General features: G+C 36.8%; 1 protein-coding gene across 4 annotated transcripts in view; it reads right to left on the bottom strand.

Annotated features, from left to right (window-relative positions):
* Positions 1 to 18130, bottom strand: part of aatka (apoptosis-associated tyrosine kinase a) — a 62973-nt gene that overhangs the window by 12351 nt on the left and 32492 nt on the right. For 2 of the 4 annotated variants that reach the window (XM_030141138.1, XM_030141139.1), the window contains exons 4-8: positions 10662 to 10803; positions 4544 to 4623; positions 3999 to 4117; positions 2373 to 2460; positions 497 to 630 (exon numbers count right to left, since the gene is read on the bottom strand). In XM_030141138.1, the coding sequence (XP_029996998.1) occupies positions 497 to 630; positions 2373 to 2460; positions 3999 to 4117; positions 4544 to 4623; positions 10662 to 10803 (563 nt within the window). Of the gene's footprint in view, positions 1 to 228; positions 277 to 496; positions 631 to 2372; positions 2461 to 3998; positions 4118 to 4543; positions 4624 to 5002; positions 5616 to 10661; positions 10804 to 18130 lie in introns of those variants that run through there. The other 2 variants (XM_030141140.1, XM_030141141.1) reach the window with 2 other exon arrangements.

Here is an 18130-nt window from a genome sequence, read left to right as displayed (position 1 = left end):
AAAAGTACCTAAATGTACCTATACCGAAATATACGCTTCTATTTTTGCATTTTATTTAACATTCAAAAAAGTATTCGGTATAAATAAAATTGTCAATGCACTGTGATTATCTTATATTACCACAATTTAATTAAACTAAGCATAAAATATTAGCATGTACTGAATGTCATTTCTTTATTCGGGATCACATCAAGACAGTTTTCACTAAGTCAGTGTGTTTAATCTCACCTCTACCCAAAATCTCGAGCTTCATACCCTGGCAACGGCTGAATGGTTTCTATGGTATCATCACATGAGAAAAATCGATTAGGGTTCGCCCCCGGCAACAAAATCACTGATGCTGGAGTTTGTGACAATTACTCAGGCAGCACCAGGATGTTGTTGCAGGGAGAGACCAGCAGAGGGCGTCCACATCATTTGCAAGGATGGTGTCTTTGCAGGGCATTCATATTTAGAGTGGTGGAGGTGAATGAATTCAGAGTGACTGACATTTTACCTGTGTATGAAGTTGTATTTGTGTAGATGCAGAAGCCCTGAAGCAATGTCGCACGCCATTCGCTGGAGGATCAAAGGGTCGGGAGTTTCGGAGTCGGCCACCTGACAGCTGCGGAGGTAGCTCTTCAGATCGCCCTATGGGGAAAGAGGATGTGGAGCTGTTGGTGAACTGATTTTACAGTTTATAGAAGAAACAGCATCAAGGGAAGACAAAAATAAGTGGGTGCTTCTATGAAAGTGGGATCATTTCGGTACCAGCTTTTTAGACCCAATAATAAAAGATGAATTTAGACATATTTCCCCCCAGGATGTACCTAATGATGACCTCAGATAAATGCCAAAAAGTTACACTCTTGCTCTGAGCCATCCCAAAATTAATGATTTCACTGTGTTACAAAAAAATGTTTTTTGCAAGTTGTCTAGGTTTTTTCAACTGAATTAGGACCATTTTGCACCGCTAAATCCAAAAATGACATCTGTTTTTCTCAATCAGGTCAGGTTTTTTTGCTAATTTGATTTTGAAAAATTTGATCTTCTCACAAAATTGATTACATTTTTGTGACTTTATCAGTTGATTTTTTATATAGTTCTCACCCAAAATAAGTTTTAAGAGAAAAAAAATCATTTTCTAACAGGATTCCTGTTGGGTACGATGGTGTATTCACTGCAGATGTAGCAGAATACGTCAGGCTTATTTTTGCAAGATCTTCTAGTCGAAGCCATTTCATTCACCTGTAATATTAAAAAAATCATTAATCATAAATTGGCAAAAGTAAAATCTTCAGAACTCATTTATTGCAAGAAATAGGAAAGAATTTTGTATCATATGATGTGAAAATGCCCATAAATGTAAGTAAAAATGTTAAAAAGCAATATGTAGCATAGTTCAGAAAGCTGACCTGATTGAGCAAAATTAATGTGATTTTTGGATTCAGCACACCAAAATTATCCTAAATCAGCTCAAAAAACTTAAACAATAAATTTGTCGTTGACCAGTGTTCTTAATAAAATATTAGAGTCAAAAATAGGACTAAAATTGGGACAAGAAAAGCTACCTAGGTGCATGAAAACATGGCTGTACATGGTCTTCTATACCGCTATAAATAAAGACACTGTGTTAAATGTGTCGATCCTAGTAGTTTTTCTAATCCAGACATATGGGTTTTTCATGGATCTCAGTCTCTTTCCAGGTTTTGTATGTAACCCATCGTGTCCACTCATGTTACATGCAGAAACTGCCCATTTGAACGCATATAAATCATGAATTATTTTGCAACCTGTGAGAGAATAAAGAGATATTAAAAACAAATAGTGATTGTTTTTTGGGGGGATTTTTTTTTGTGTGTGTTTGTTTTATTCAGTCTTGTCTTTCAAAAGTGGTTGAGAAGGGATAACAGCTTATTATAGTTCATTCATAGAAGCCGTTTAGGTTAGATTAATATTGTTGTTTTCAAAATACACTGTATAAAAACAACTGTTTATTGCCTTTCAACTAGAATATTTGGAAATATTGCACATGTTAAATATTACCATGGGTGTATGAAAATTCCAATAAAGAGACTTATAAAAATAAAAAAAATTTAAAAAAAAAAGTAGCATGTACTTTTCATGTCCTTTTTACCGTGTTACATGCGGATTTTTGGAATAAAAATAATGTAAAATAATATAAAAATGTGTTTTATCTGAAAAGTAGTTTCTCTTTTATCTCAGTAAGTATTTATTTTTAAAATGGACCCAAAGTGCTTCCAAATTTGCTTCATAACAGTAGCCCCCATGTCCTGTTTTTAGGGACCAGTTTCATAGAAGCACCCAAGTATAAACAGAGAAGCATGGAGTGAGTGAGTGATAGAGGATGTGAATATGAAGGTGTGTCCCACCAGAGGGCAAAACTCCATGACCAGCAGATAAGGAGTGACCTCTGAGCATTGTGCCAGACACTGCAGGAGGGCAGGGTGTTGGAGCGTTCTGGCAAAACAAACAGAATATTTTAAGGTAATTATATATATTTACAGTCTTTGCAAAAAAAATATATGAACTCTGTGAAAAACCTAGGGCTGTCATGCAAAGATTTTTTTTCTACTGTTGTCTGGTATTTTGAAGTATTACTGTATATTCTGAATTTCAAGCGCTCACAACTTAATTTACAATAGTAAATAATGTCCAAAAAGACAAAAACACAATTTCACAGGGAGCTACTGGAACCAGACAAACCAAAGCTGCTTATGGAGAGGGCATGAACAATAGAAAGATGACAAAAATCCAGGCATTCACTTGGTTGGAAAAGTTAGAAATTGTAAAAAGCCTTTATTTCATGAGGGCCTGTCGATTAATTCTTTGGGGCTGGTGTGTTTTTAACTCCAGCCTCAAAGCATTAATCTACAGGCCCTCATGAAATAAAGACTTTTTACAATTTCTAATTTTTCCAACCAAGTGAGTGCCAGTAAGTAATATAATTTATTTATTTACAGGTTTCTATGATATATCCTCCCGAGACAAAGGAAAGTAAAAGTTTTGGCTTTTGTGCATTAAATAACAGCACACTCTAAGCCCGGACTTTGTATTTACTAAAATGCTTTAATTACAATGTACTTAAATGATTTCAGTTTTATTACATTACTATAAAACGTTAAGTATAATTCTACTAATTTGTAGACATAGTCGAAAGTGAGAAACAGTTTAAGTTGAATGGATTTAAATCACTAAGTTTTTAGTCATGACCACACCTTTTTATCTCTGCATTGCATTGTGGGTATTGGGCATGTTGTTGAAAATGTGTTATTTTTATGTGCAGGGGTTCAGTGGAGTTGTGGTGTTAGTGTTAATTTTGACTTATTGTGTGTATGGCAATGTTTAATTATTGGCCTTTTTGTGTTTGTTTATGTGTTTTTGTAGAGCTGCACCATGAGTGAGAGCCATAGAGCAAACAATGGCTTTACTGTTCATCTATAATTGTTCTTAATCTGTGTAAATCTTTCTGGCTTGTCAAAATAAAAGCACTTCCTGTACTGGCAAATTACATTGAGTTAACTCCCTGCCTAATTCCATTCACACTACAATATATTAAGTTGAATAATTTAACAAAGCCATTTATTTTGCAAATGATTTTAATTTAAATCAACTTGAAATTCAGTCCAAAGAACTGATGATATTAAATCTAATGAGTATACAAAGCAATTGACATTACAACAAGTTTTAAGTTAAATTAACTTGGCATTTAGTGTGTTCTACTTAAATAGCAATTCCGTTCAAATCAAGCATTTAAGTTTAATATACTTAAGTTTTCATTACTTAATTTTTTTAAGGCAACCAGTTTCCTCAAATTTTTTAAGTAAACCCAACTTATCCGGTCATACAGTGTATAATGCAACAGTTTTTTCAGATCCTTTTTTTTTTATTAAACCTGTGAAACTCTTATAGGACAAAAATCCTTTGCAGGGTCTCACATGGATATGACCCTATGCACAGGCTACATGGTTGAACCCTTTTCCTTTTAGTGAACTGACCGGTATGGCTGCACCTCTTCCAGGAACTGCATCTGGTCCTGGACACTGGCACTGGCCTTCAGCTCTTTAACCACCACCTGGGTGGTGCTGAGGCCCGCATTGACTTCTCCCAGCAGAACCTGAAGAAAACATACATGAGAAGAAGAGCAAAACCAAATGTTTGCGCTACAGTCAACATCTGCATATCATATTTGGAGTCATAACAGACTCAGGATGGGCCGTAAAAAAAAAAAAAAAATCTACGAGGTGTTAAAGCAGCGTGTACTATAGAGTAAATCGTAAAGAATTCACTGTGACTGTGAATATCAACTGTTCTCCCATGGACTCAACAGTGATGAAAGTGCCAAAGATTTGCCTCGCTAGAATGAGATCATCGTCACATTACGCTCGCATTCCACAGTTGGTACAGTAAGAATAAATGCAGATGATCGACTTAGAGCGAAACAGACTGAAAATGAAAACAGGTAGAATTAAATATCCGCTGTGGTACCCTTAACTTTTGATTTAAAAAAAAGCAACAAAAAAAAAAAAAGCATGGTTTTTACCTTGCCAAACCAGCCATGTCCAATCTCCTTCAGATAGAGTAGACTATGGCGACCAAGGTCCGATGATTTCAGCAGCTGAACTGAAAATAGTACAAAGACAAAACATTACATGGACAATGTGATAATTGGAAAGAAATTATTAAAAGAAGAGAGTATTCTTAAAAAATAAATAAAAACAGCACTGGGAATCATTTGCAGACACATAACAGAAATGAGTCCCACAGGGAAATGAAGTCTAAAAGCCAGATATGAAGAGAAAAAAATAGAAACCCCAACAGCCGCACAATAAATGTATATTTTCCTAAATATGCATTTAGCTAATGATTTCCTGAAGCAAAATAAACCCCACTTGTGACTTAGTGTTTAGAGTTATTAAACACCAACCACCACACATGAATTCTCTACAGAGATGCACACTATTTTAAAACTCCTGCTAAAATCCTGTATATAATCAAATACCTCCATGGATCCTCATATTTCAGAATGGAGATGATGATGATGGGGAGTTCAAAAACGATGATGATGATGATGATAAACGGAGCAGTGGAGCGGCCAGCCACTCTGAGCACCGTGATGGGGACTGAGCCAGAGTCCCAGGCAGGGCTGAAGTAAAGGTTCAGAGTGTGAGAACCAAGAGCCCGAGGCTGCAGCTCCAGCCGTCTTCGCTTCATTGTGTGTGTGTGAGAAAGAGCCCACGGTCGCAGTGTGTGTGTGAGAGAGCCCCGGCAGGATTTAACCCTCCGAGCCCTTGCACAGCTGAACAAGCTCACCACGCTGCCTCTCCCCGTCTGCACGGAGCTCTTCCTCCAACTGGGACACACACAAACACACATACTGTCCTCCTCTGGAGTTCTCCAGCTGTCGAGCAAACGCAGAAATCCCCGGTCCCTATTCGTCTACATTTAAAGGAAACGAGCAGAGAGCTTCAAGTCGGCGAACTAGTCTGCTGATGGTTCGACACAGCACTTCTGAGGAGGATATCTGCCTTGAGCGCTGAGATTTTCTGGTCATGTATCACGCCTGATGTGACCATCACGTATGTTGGTAGTGTGCTGTTTGACGCGCCAGCTCAGTGTGCAGCTTCAAGACACCCAGTAGTGACATAAGGCCCACATAATGCCCCCCTGTGACTCAGGACAGCAGCATTCCTCAGCCAAACAGGACACAAACACTGCTCTGTCAGATGCAGAAAAGACCTCTGTCATACACGCTCACCACCCCTATCTTAAGCCTCCCCCTCCCCACTCTTAGGGCCTGGTGCATGCCACTACCCTTCCCCTGTCTCTCCCCATTCTGTCACAGACCCCTCACTGTATTCTACCCATAATGCCAGTCCTCCGCTGGTGCGTTCCACGGACGTTTCAGCCCGGCCTTATGCTCACCCACTGCCCGGCCGGCATAAATCAGGGCCATTGTTTGGGTCGCTCACTCACACACTCCTGCAGTGTCTCCTGGTACCCAGATCACCAAACACACACACACATACACACACATACACTCACATACACTCGTAAAGAGGCACACAAGGCCCATTCTCCACTGGAACGCTGGTAAGAGGTTGTCACGGTGATAACAAACCCACACTTCTCCAACCCCAACCCAGAGCGTCCGACACCCCTCCCAAACGGAGATGGAGAGACAGAGAATTTAAGACGTGGTATTATTCCAAATGTGGAATGTGTGAGTGTGAATGTGCATTCCCATCCTACTCATGACATTCCCAGAGAAGATGGCAGGGTCCTGTGGGACTGTAGTATCAGTGGGCTCATGGAATTATACACAGTCATCTCAAACATTCACTTTGATGAATTATAGGCCTCTGTTGTGGGTTTGAAAACTTTACATGACCTCTTGAATAAAAGATTAGAGCAACAAGTGAAAAACAGGACTTTCACGTCAACAGCACACATTGTGCTCAAGGTTTAAATATTACTTTAGTTGTGCAGTAGCGTGCATAATTTACAACATGTGCATGACATTAATATGTATAGTAGTGCCTTGATTATCAGAAAGACAAAGAACAGCCTGTGCAGTCTCTTTAGTTATTAAGTCAGGGGGTTATTTTGCATTAATGACTGGTTTGCAGTTCATTATCCCATTTACTACACGTCTATTTGCTAAATAAATACATAATTCATTCATTTGGTTGATTTGAAAATGACTTTATTGCTTCCACTACGTAAAATGATCTGTTAGAGTTGAGAGTTTTAACTGTGTGAGCTGTGGCAACAGTCTGTTAAACAGAAATCCCAACAATAGAATAGAATAGAATAGAATAGAATAGAATAGAATAGAATAGAATAGAATAGAATAGAATAGAATAGAATAAGCCTTGCAACCCTCCAATTCTGTATGACACAAAGTATAATAGTATAATGATGTTGACTGGTGTATTGTTTTCTGTTTGTTTGTATGTTTTTTGTTTTTTTTTTCCTCATTTGTCTGTATAAGTCTGTAACTCTGGCATGTGCTGTCTGAGGGGTCGGAGTGGGGGGTCTTGTTTCTGTGTTTTATATGTCTAAAAACAATAAAATGTGTTATTAAAAAAAAAAAAAAAGAATAGAATAGAATAGAATAGAATAGAATAGAATAGGCTTTGTCATTGTACTCCATGTTACAATGAAATTGGTTCAGGATGCCCTTACCAAAGTGCAACAATAAATAGCAATAAATATAAATATAAAAACAATAAATATAAAAGCACACAATGTAAAAACAATAAAATACAGCATACGGAAACTATAGACTCAACAAAGATAACTACGCAACTTCCTGTCTGTGTGATTCTATACGTCACATACATTTGTCAGCACAACAGAAATACTTTAATTGTTTGAGATTCACAATGCCAATAATATTCATATTTAAAGGAAATTAATTGAATCTAAAGGGTTAAAGTGATTATAGTGTTTAATATCTGGAATGAGCTGCAGAAACATGCCCATCACCCAGCCCAAAGGCCTTCTGACTCGCTAAAACAAGACATTCTTCCTCATTCTCCCAACTCTGCCTCTTTCGCAGTCTTGCATTCCTAGCCCTGCAACACCTGGACCAATCATACCGTGGTAGCTATGGAGGACAGAGAGGTGACTGTTGATTGGCTGGGAGCCTGAGGCAGCCTAGTCCAATCATTGCTGGAGCTCACATCCTGGGATGCTGAGCCCCAACTCGCCTCCCTCCTGGCTGAACACAGTGCAGTGCAGACAGCCAGTGACTCATGCAGGGAGAGGCACATTGAGCACCCAGGATCTGACTTAACGCTCAGATCCTCGCACATATATGAACGCAGCCAGATCCACTGTTGACCTGAAAAAAAAAAAAAAAAAAAAAAAACTGTCTGCTCTATTACGAAGAAAGCTCATGAATATCTGAATATACCAACATGATACAGAGCTGACATTCTGGTGTTTCATTATGTAACAGTGTAATAAAAACAAATGTCATTCTGGATTCATGTTAAAGTAACAAACCGTGCACGTGGTACTCCTGAAAAAAAAAAAAAAATCTGCAGCAGAGAAAGATCAGATTCCCTCACCTCGACTGAGCTGCAGTTTTCACATACAATATGCAACCGTGCACTGCAGTAGGTCCTTCTAAATACAGCATGTTACACAATGTACAGATGTCTGTCCCATTTTGAAAGAGAGAGAGAGAGGGCAAGAATGACAAGATCTAGAAGAAAACAAAATCACAGAGGCCGTGTCTGCTCCAAATATGCCTGGCAAAATATTTTCCGTTTTATTCGTTCCAAATTAATACAGCCTGTAAGATGTTCAATAAATCCACTCGCAGTATGCTCCAGAGATGAAATAACCTTTTTATAATGGCCTCTGTTCATGTAATTGATATTCAATCTTTCTACAGAGCATGGAAATGAACACTGACTGCTGAGAAACCCAGAAGAGGAATAGAAGCAAAGCAGAACTGAAGTAAATAAAACTAAAGACTCATTCACTAAACACTCCCTTGCACCGACTCCTTGTGGAAATTTAAAGTGTTTTTTACTATTGTGTTTTTACTGTTGTTGTTTTTAAGTTTGTGGATACGACTGGAACCTGTAAATTTCCCTATGGGATGAATAAAGTAGCTCTCTCTCTCTCTGACCATTATCATCCATCCATCCACCTTTTTTTTTAACCATTTTTTAAAATTATGTATTTATCAAGCTGACATTTTTTTTCCCCATTATTGCATTTTTATTAATTTTGTTCATTTTCTTGCTCATTTTGGTCAGTTTTTATTCATTTAATCTCAATTTTGTTCATTTTTCTGCTCATGTTTGTGTATTTTTGTTCATTTTGTTCTCCGTTTTGTTCATTTTTTACTCGTTTTGTAGCTTATGATCATCATTTGTATTAATTTTGTTAGTATGTATGTATGCATGCATGCATGCATGCATGCATGCATGTATGTATGTATGTATGTATGTATGTATGTATGTATGTATGTATCTATCTATCTATCTATCTATCTATCTATCTATCTATCTATCTGTCATTGACCATTATCATCCATCCGCCTTTGTTTTATTCATTTAATCTCATTTTTGTTCATTTTTCTGCTCATGTTTGTGTATTTTTGTTCCTTTTGTTCTTCATTTTGTTCATTTTTTACTCGTTTTGTAGCTTATGATCATCATTTGTATTAATTTTGTTAGTATCTCTCTATCTCTCTATCTCTCTATCTATCTATCTATCTATCTATCATTGACCATTATCATCCATCCATCCACCTTTTTTAACCATTTTTTAAAATTATGTATTTATCAAGCTGACATTTTTTTCCCCATTATTGCATTTCTATTAATTTTGTTCATTTTCTTGCTCCTTTTGGTCAATTTTTATTCATTTAATCTCAATTTTGTTCATTTTTCTGCTCGTGTTTGTGTATTTTTGTTCATTTTGTTCTTCGTTTTGTTCATTTTTTACTCGTTTTGTAGCTTATGATCATCATTTGTATTAATTTTGTTTCTATCCATCTATCCATCCATCTATCCATCTATCCATCTATCTATCCATCCATCCATCCATCCATCCATATATATATATATATATATATATATATATATATATATATATATATATATACAGGGTTTCTACAAGTTAAATTTAAGACTTTTTAATACTATTTAGAACCGAATTTAAAGCCTATTTCACAGCCATACTGGCAAAAAATCTGTGACTTGTAGAATTTAGGAAAATATATTTATTTATTTACATCAGCAGAGATTGAAAACTATATACATACTGTACACAGAACAGAACTTTTTGTGATCACTTCTCACCGGGGGGCTGCAAAGTTAGTGATAATTGGTTCTTAATTTCATTATAAATTGTCGGGTTGGAACCGAGTCGACTAACGCTACTTTCTTTGCAGTTTGGACATTTAACAGACACATTTAAACACAATGCAGAGGACAAGTTTATGGCAAAATAACACAAGACCTAACATATCATCATCATCATCATCATCGTCATCATCTTTATTTGCAGACTCGGGAGTCCATTTAAAAACAAACAAGCAAGCAACGAATAGAATAAATTCAAAAACACAGGTTAAAAATACAGACAAAACATCATCAACATTATAAAAGACAACTTTACCAGTGTCGCCACAGGGATGACTGGTATCGCACCAAACTTTGACTGGGATTTGTCAAAAGCCTAATGATGGAATTCTGAGAATCGTTCAATCGACAGATAAATTTGTATATTAAGTTTCTCAAAATATCATATCATCAGCTTCCTGATAAAACCTGCTAAGTGACATTTTTGGTTGGGAATAAAAACCGACTATCTCCCCTATTATAGCTTCAAATTTCAGTCTCCTGTGAAAGTTGTTTACATTCCATCATAAGTACCAACATTAAAGGAACAGATTTTTTTAGGTCATATTTCACAGTTTCGTTTTATATAAACAGTTTTTTGTTTCTCCTGTAAAATTTGCCAAAAGTCACACAGCAGGTTTTATCAGGAAGCCGACGATATCAAAATTTTAAGGTATTAAATGCAGATTTGTAAATTCAAGCCTTTTAAGACCCGGTGGGAACCCTGTAGATAACAGGTCGGTTGCAGCTAATTGAAGGGGCATGTGATGCATGTGTTGTGGAGGTTCTTACTGGATCTGCCTGGCTGTTTGGAGACCGGCAGGGACACCTCGGTGAGTGGAAGGATGTAGACCTCAGGACCATTCTGCGAGGAAGGCGAGGCCAGGGCGGAGAGATCTGCCTGGTACTCCTCTCCCTCAGTGTTTTCAAACTCCTGATGCAAAGACACACGATGGGATTAGTCATCCACTCGCAGCCGTCCTACCACTGAGATTGTGGGAGACAATGGTTCAACTGTGGAAGCGTTCAGATGCACTGAGACACACCCACCTACCCACATACATAAATCATGTACGTTGTGAGGTGCATTGTATTGTCACTATGAAGACACTGTTGTGGAACACGCTAATGCATACTATTACTCACAGTTCATACAAAAAACCCTCTGTCTTTTCTTTCTAGCACATAGTGTATACATTCACACGCAGTATAGAAACCATTACTGAAGTTACGTACTACTGAACAGGCTTAAATAAAACCATGATTCGTAAAAACTAAGTCTTATATACATTCACACACAGTATAGAAACCATTACTGAAGTTATGTACTACTGAACAGGCTTAAATAAAACCATGATTTGTAAAAACTAAGTCTTAATTTTGTTTCAGGAATCATTTTAGGCCTTGTTACACCCTGTGGGGAAATCCTGAGGATATGCTAAACTTGGAAAAATAGCACTGATCTGGTTATTTAGGTGTTTAAACAGTAGTATTGAATATCGTTGCTGTTGGGTGGAAACCTCGTAAGTCCATTTTTGGTCTTTTTTTGTCATAAAGCGATTCTGTTGGTCAGTCTTCACATTGGCCTGACAGTTTTAGAAACATTTAACCAATGAAAAGTGTTGAAAATGGCTTATGACTACATCTCTTAACAAAAAAATTATTAGATCACCCCTTGTTTTCTTCAATTTCTTGTTCATTTTAATGCCTGATACAACTAAAGGTACATTTGTTTGGACAAGTTTAATGATAACAACAAAAATAGCTCATAGCAGTTTAATTTCAGAGCTGATATCTATCCATTTTCCATGTTTTCTTGATAATAACCAAAATCACTTCAGTTCTTACATCAGTACCTATGGCATTGTACTGACAAAAACAGTGTTTTTAGGCATTCCATGTTTTCTTTTCTGTCTGTTGTAGTCACATGATACACACAGGACTTAGTACTTGATTTCATAACCATTGTTTTTGGTGACTTTTGATGGTCTAATAATTTTTTTCTGCGACCTTTTACCAGTTTCCTGAAAAATAACCATTTTGGACATAAGAGGTTTCCATCGGACTGTAAAAATATCAGAATAAGAATCATGTTTATTGCCATGTAAGTAAACAGGGTTCACATTACTAGGAATTTACTTCAGTGGTTTGGTGCATACATAGCAAATGGAGTAGGTAAGAAGCATGCAGTAAAAAAAATTTAATAAACAAGTAAGATAGAGTTACAGTGGACTATCAAATTTTGCTAATTATGCTAGTATACATCACATAGTCATGTCTTGCAATTAACTCTGTAAAGTCTGAACCATTAAATCATTGACAGAAAATTCCAGTTCTTTGAACCTTTATTGGTCCTTCTGAACAACCAAAAAAAATGTTTTTCAAATATGAATTTCCATGTATGATTTTTAATTTTGTATCATATTCGATACATCTGGTCTCAGTGCTCAAATATTATTATTTTTGAACAAACAAAAACATAATTTAACACAAACATGTCTAACAAATTGGTAATTCCTTTTCAAAACTGTCAAAGTTCTGCCTCCTGACAGTCTTGTAATGTCACTGGAGAGGCCTCTGGTGAATGAATTCCTCCCCCTGGTGGATTATCTGTGTATTGCATGTATCTAATTGTCTACATCAGGTTTTTCAAGAAAAAAAATATCACACTGATCATGTAGAGGGCTTCAAATCTCTTGTACCAAATATGATACATTTGGCGTTATAGGGTTAAAATGATTGGATGATGTTTTTTCAGTCCTGTCTGTCCCACAAGTGACTAAAATTTTTTATTTTTGTGTTCGAGCATTTAGTTAATTGGTTGCAATCAGGGTGTGAAGGAGATTTTAAGCAATAAAAGGGCTTCAAAACTCATGTATCAAATATGATACGTTCGGCATTATAGGGGTAAGTACTGGGGAAAAAAAACTGCTGCAAAAACAGACAATACCTGTTTTAGACCGTGATTGACCATCTAAAAAAAACAAAATGTATCATACGTTAAAGCAAATCCCTAAGTTCCCAACACCCCCATCAGCAGCTCTGCGCTAAAAAGTACTAGTCTCTTAACAGATTTACCCCCTCTATGTCGACCCCACTGAGATGGATGATGACAAAAAGTGGAAAACCCTGACTGGTGACCCTCTTTCATTTATACTCTCTGTCCACCATCCTCTGCACCGTCTCTCTGGTTTGTCCCTGCTTCTATTCTTTGCCTCTCACCCATTTTTACTCTCCTGTCTACTGCAGTGTCCTTGCTCTCCGACTGCTGTGGTAGTGTGTCCCTGTAGTGTTCCATATGTGGCGCTCAGGCCCTGTATGCAACATGATATTGAACCAAAAAGGTAGGATAAAGGCTGCACATGTCTTTCACCTTCATAATCAAAATAATAACCACTATATTTACCTTTCACTGTCCTCTGCCTCTTAACTTGGTATGAATGTATGAATATAGAACTTGACTGAATGAGTGAATGTTGTTCTTTTTTTTCCACTATTTAATACTATTTCAATATTTTGCATTATACATTTCCTTTTTTTTTTACTCAAGAAGCAGTGTTTCTACAAAGCACATCAGAATTTTGTTGTGTGCGCTCTGGAATGACAATAAAAAGGAATGTTGAATATTGAAAATAATGTGTCTTTGTTCACTTCTAATAGGGAAGCCTTCTGGTTTTGGTTGTTTAACCCATAAGGACCCGTTTAGACTTTTATAGTAGTTCCCAAATGAATTTTTCCCTCTATTTAACCTTTCTCAAGTGATTTATCACCATTTATTGTAATAATATTGTCTGTATTTTGCAAATTTTCAGTGAAAATCAAGTATTTTCTTCTATTTAATTCACTGATCATGTACATGTTCATTAAAGTTCAGATTAATGTTAAGGATTATTATGTCAGAGACAAAGAAAACTGAAGAAAAAGGCTATGTCCAGATAGCAGGTCTTAATGCACAATTGAGAATTTTTGTTGAAATCTGATTTTTTTTGTGGTCCTGATGTAATACGTAACCATGCAGACATGCACTGTGTTCACAGAAGTACGTATGTTTTTCCCACCGCGCCTCCTCCTGGGACGTTTGTCGCATTTCAATGACATAAAGGTCGGATAAATGCGACCTAGCCGTTCAGACTGAAGCTGCATTTCAAAATATCAGGACCACGTATGAAAGTGGCCTGGGTTGGATATGAAAAAATCTGATTTGTGCTGTTCAAACTGTCTTTAACAGATCGGATACAGGTCACATATGGGCAAAAAAATTCAGATTTGGGCCACATTTGTCTGCAGTTTGAATGAAGCTAAAGTGACTTTCAGCAAAGATATCAACTGAACATAAAACAAGTGTCTCCATCCACTGTCACTGATCCAACTCCATGGCTTTTACTGGTGAATCAATGTTGTAGAAGATGACTGTGTTTCCATGGTAACTACAAAGCCTCAGAACGTCCAAATGGGTCATATCTGATGACCATGAAAAGACGACAAACTGCATTTTATCAAATCAAATCAAATTTTATTTATACAGCACCAAATCATAAAAGTACAAAAAAGTACATACAATACAAAAGTTATCTCATGACGCTTTACATATACAGTTGGTCGAAACCAGACTCCAAGCCAATTTACAGAAACCCAGCAGAATTTTGCACCAATTATTTACATGTATTGATAGGATTAGCGGATCAACAGGTATTAAACAGTCTAGATCAGTAGATGGTTTTGGTCGACAATGGATGTTTGGGTCTTTCGGGGTTAAACAAGCAGAGAAGTGACAAATAGACAAAAAAAAAAAAAAATAGGATATAGGCCTAAACAATGAAACTGGACAAATTGTATAATCTGCAGCACGGGGTTGATCACAAAGCAGATTCAGCAAGTATTCTCAGACTAAGTTAAAATGGACGGCAGGAAACAATCCTATGGGCTTCTAGGAGACTTAAGGAATTCTTGAGGTTCAATGATTCCCTTGTTTGCGTCTCTTTCAGCTCATAGCAGCGTACATGGAATAACTCCTAACCCGTGGACTGTATAAACGACAGCTGAGTTCCCTCCATCCACTACATCAGGTCCTGGTCAAAGCTCCTCTGTTGTGTTGTTGTACCACCACATGAAGCAGCATCCTACGATAAATCAAACCCTCTTGTTAGAGGTTCCTGGGACTGTGGCTATGTTGAGAAACTGCTCTGTTCAGAAGCATTGAGCCATACACCCATCCATCCATTCCCTGACTAATGAACTGTTGTCCTTAACAAGCCTATCTCTCACTCGCAGCAACCATGGAAGTAAAGAAAGGAGCGAAAGTCAAAGTACAGAAGAAAAGAGCATGAGGGTAGGTCGCAGACTGGAGTCAAATGAAATCTCTGAATGGCTGAATTTGTGCATCTGTGTGTGTTTACATGTGTTCAAAAACATCAGTTTACATACTTAGGAATGTGTGTGTATTGTGTGTTTTTCTTTCAGGAGAACCATCTGCCACTCTCCTCAGAGCGAAGTGTGAAAGCGAGCACCTGGCTGTGAGTCAGCGTTCCATAGCTCCCCCGAGAGCCTTCAGTTTAGAAAGCACTTAATACCCAGCCTCGCACTACGCGCTCCAGTGAGAGCACCATGATGGAGAGGAATAATGAAGCTTTTTGGACGGTGCAGCAGTGCGATTTCACAGTCCTACACAAACGCACACCTTACAAGTGAGCTGCAGAGTGATGAGCTCGTACCAATGGGAGGGATACAGAGTGGGAGCCGGTTAACCAGTCTGTGGTGTCTGGTGAGAATTAGTCAACCTTAAAAGTGGCCAACACACACTTTGTCTTCAAAATTACAAACCAAGCATCTAATGTTTTTTTGTTAATGCCACAATCTGGTCTGTAATTTACACCTAAATGAGAAAGAATTTTCCACTTTCAAATTGCCTGTTGATCCACTAATTCTATCAGTCCATGTAAATAATTGGTGTAAAATACAGTTTGTCATCTTTTCATGGTCATCAGATATGATCCATTTGGACATTCAGAGGCTCCATAGTTACCATGTAGGGATGTAATGATGACCGGCATAACGATAAACCGCGGTAAAATTGCAGCCGGTTAGTATTACCGTTAAAATTGTAATTATCATGATAATCGTGTTTGATTACCGCACTTTTAAGGAAAAAAACCTATGTAAAGCTATGCTTTTATGTCAAATATTTGAGTATAGTTTTAATTTATTACAATTTTAATTTTACATACCTAATATTTGGAACCAATATTCTCTTTTAAAGTCTTTGAAAAGGTTCGTGAAGCATCTTTGTGTTCTTTATACAATAAATTATATACATTTTTCAAATCCAATTTTATATTTTTTGTGTGTTTTTTGGCCTTTTATGTTGATATAGTAGTAAAAAAATAATAGGCAGATGAGATAAATGAAGTTGTGCTGAAAAAAAAAAGATACCAAACATGGGTATAGTAAACATCTCTTTATATAGTATATAAAGGCAAAATCAAAAGTACTTAAAAACGGCCAAAAAAGGCTCAGACCCCTAAGGGTTAATATTTAAATGTTTCTGCAACAGAAGGTACATTGTGCCAATTATTTAATTTATTTATTTATTTATGGTTTTTTTTGTTTTTTTTGTTTTGTTTTTTTTTTCAAAATACAACTTGGTTAAATTATTTCAGTGTTTGTATTAGTACTTTTTGTACATTTTGAGCACAATTTCAACAATACCACAATAATAATGATAACCATGATCATTTTTGTCAAAATAACCGTGATATGAAATTTTCATATTGTTACATCCCTATTACCACCATCATCTTCTACAACATTGATTTACCAGTAAAACCCATGGAGTTGGATCAGTGACAGTGGATGGACACACTTGGTTTATGTTTAGTTAAGTATAGGTGCTTCTATGAAACTGGTTCAAAAAACAGAACAGAGGGGCTAAAAATTCCATTGACCAGGTTCAATGATCACATCCTCAGTTCCAGTTGCACTTTATCCATCAAGAATAAATCATACTGTCACAGTCATTTCAAGAGGTAAAAATATGTTTTAGCCAACTTTATGGGCAAAGGTTTATATCTGTCGTACATGTGACAATTCATTTGCAGACAAAGAAATACAGTTGAATAGTCAGATCTCTCTTTAAACCTATAAAAACCCAAACAGCCACCGACGACCAAAACCATCTACTGATCTAAACTGTTTAATACCTGCTGATCCATTAATCCTATCAATACATGTAAATGTAATTGGTGTAAAATACAGTTTTTCATGTTTTCATGATCATCAGATATGACCCATTTGGACGTTCAGAGGCTCCGTAGTAACCATGGAAACATCGTCATCTTCTACAACATTGATTCACCAGTAAAACCCATGGAGTTGGATCAATGACAGTGGATGGACACATTTGGTTTATATTCAGTTAATGATAGATTTGCTAAGAAAAATCACTTTTTCTTCAGTTTTCTTGGTTTCTGATATAATAACCCTCAACTTTAACCAGAGATTTATTGAACATATACATGATCAGTGAATTAAATATAGGAAAATATGTGATTTTCACTGAAAAAACACAAAATTATTATTAGAGATTGGATTAGGAGATCACCACCAAAATATAATCATTTGTTCCTTGTGCCAGTATCAACATTTCCTGAAAATTTCATCAAAATCCATCAATAACATTTTGAGTTATCTTGCTAACAGACAAACAAACAAACAAACAAACAAACAAACAGACAGACAAACACAGAAGAAAACATAACCTCCGCCGTTCCTTGGCGGAGGTAAAAATAATTGTAATTGCCTCAAATAATTTCCACACAGAAGATATGTGAGTCCTACACAGAAATGTTGAAGTGTCCCTGAGATTTGAAATGACTTCCACCTCCAGGGCAGCTCTGGTTTTAATACCGTTTTACTCTGATAACAGGGTGCCATAAAACCATGAGTCTACAGGCATCAGTAATATCATAGCTGTACGTCAGACAGCCTCAAGGTAAGGGCCATGGTGAAGACCAAATAAAATGTCTGTTGTCAGAGATCTTTCTTCATCCTATTTTAGCAACTGGAGCCATTTTGTCATTAACGGTTTCACAGTAACAGGCCAACCACAGCGACTCAGACGCAGACCCAGACACCCACTGCTCCTGCCGTTTAATAAAATACATTTACACATAATGAGGCAGGGGCCATGCCTTAGACAGACAGATGCAGACACACACACTACACACACTTTTGCAGAAATGGGAAAAGTTGTTAATGGTCTTTAT

Source organism: Sphaeramia orbicularis, chromosome 8 (assembly GCF_902148855.1).
Source record: "Sphaeramia orbicularis chromosome 8, fSphaOr1.1, whole genome shotgun sequence".
In the NCBI taxonomy this organism is placed as follows: domain Eukaryota; kingdom Metazoa; phylum Chordata; class Actinopteri; order Kurtiformes; family Apogonidae; genus Sphaeramia; species Sphaeramia orbicularis.
Note: the sequence above shows the minus strand (reverse complement) of the source record. Positions and strands in the feature narration are given on the sequence as shown.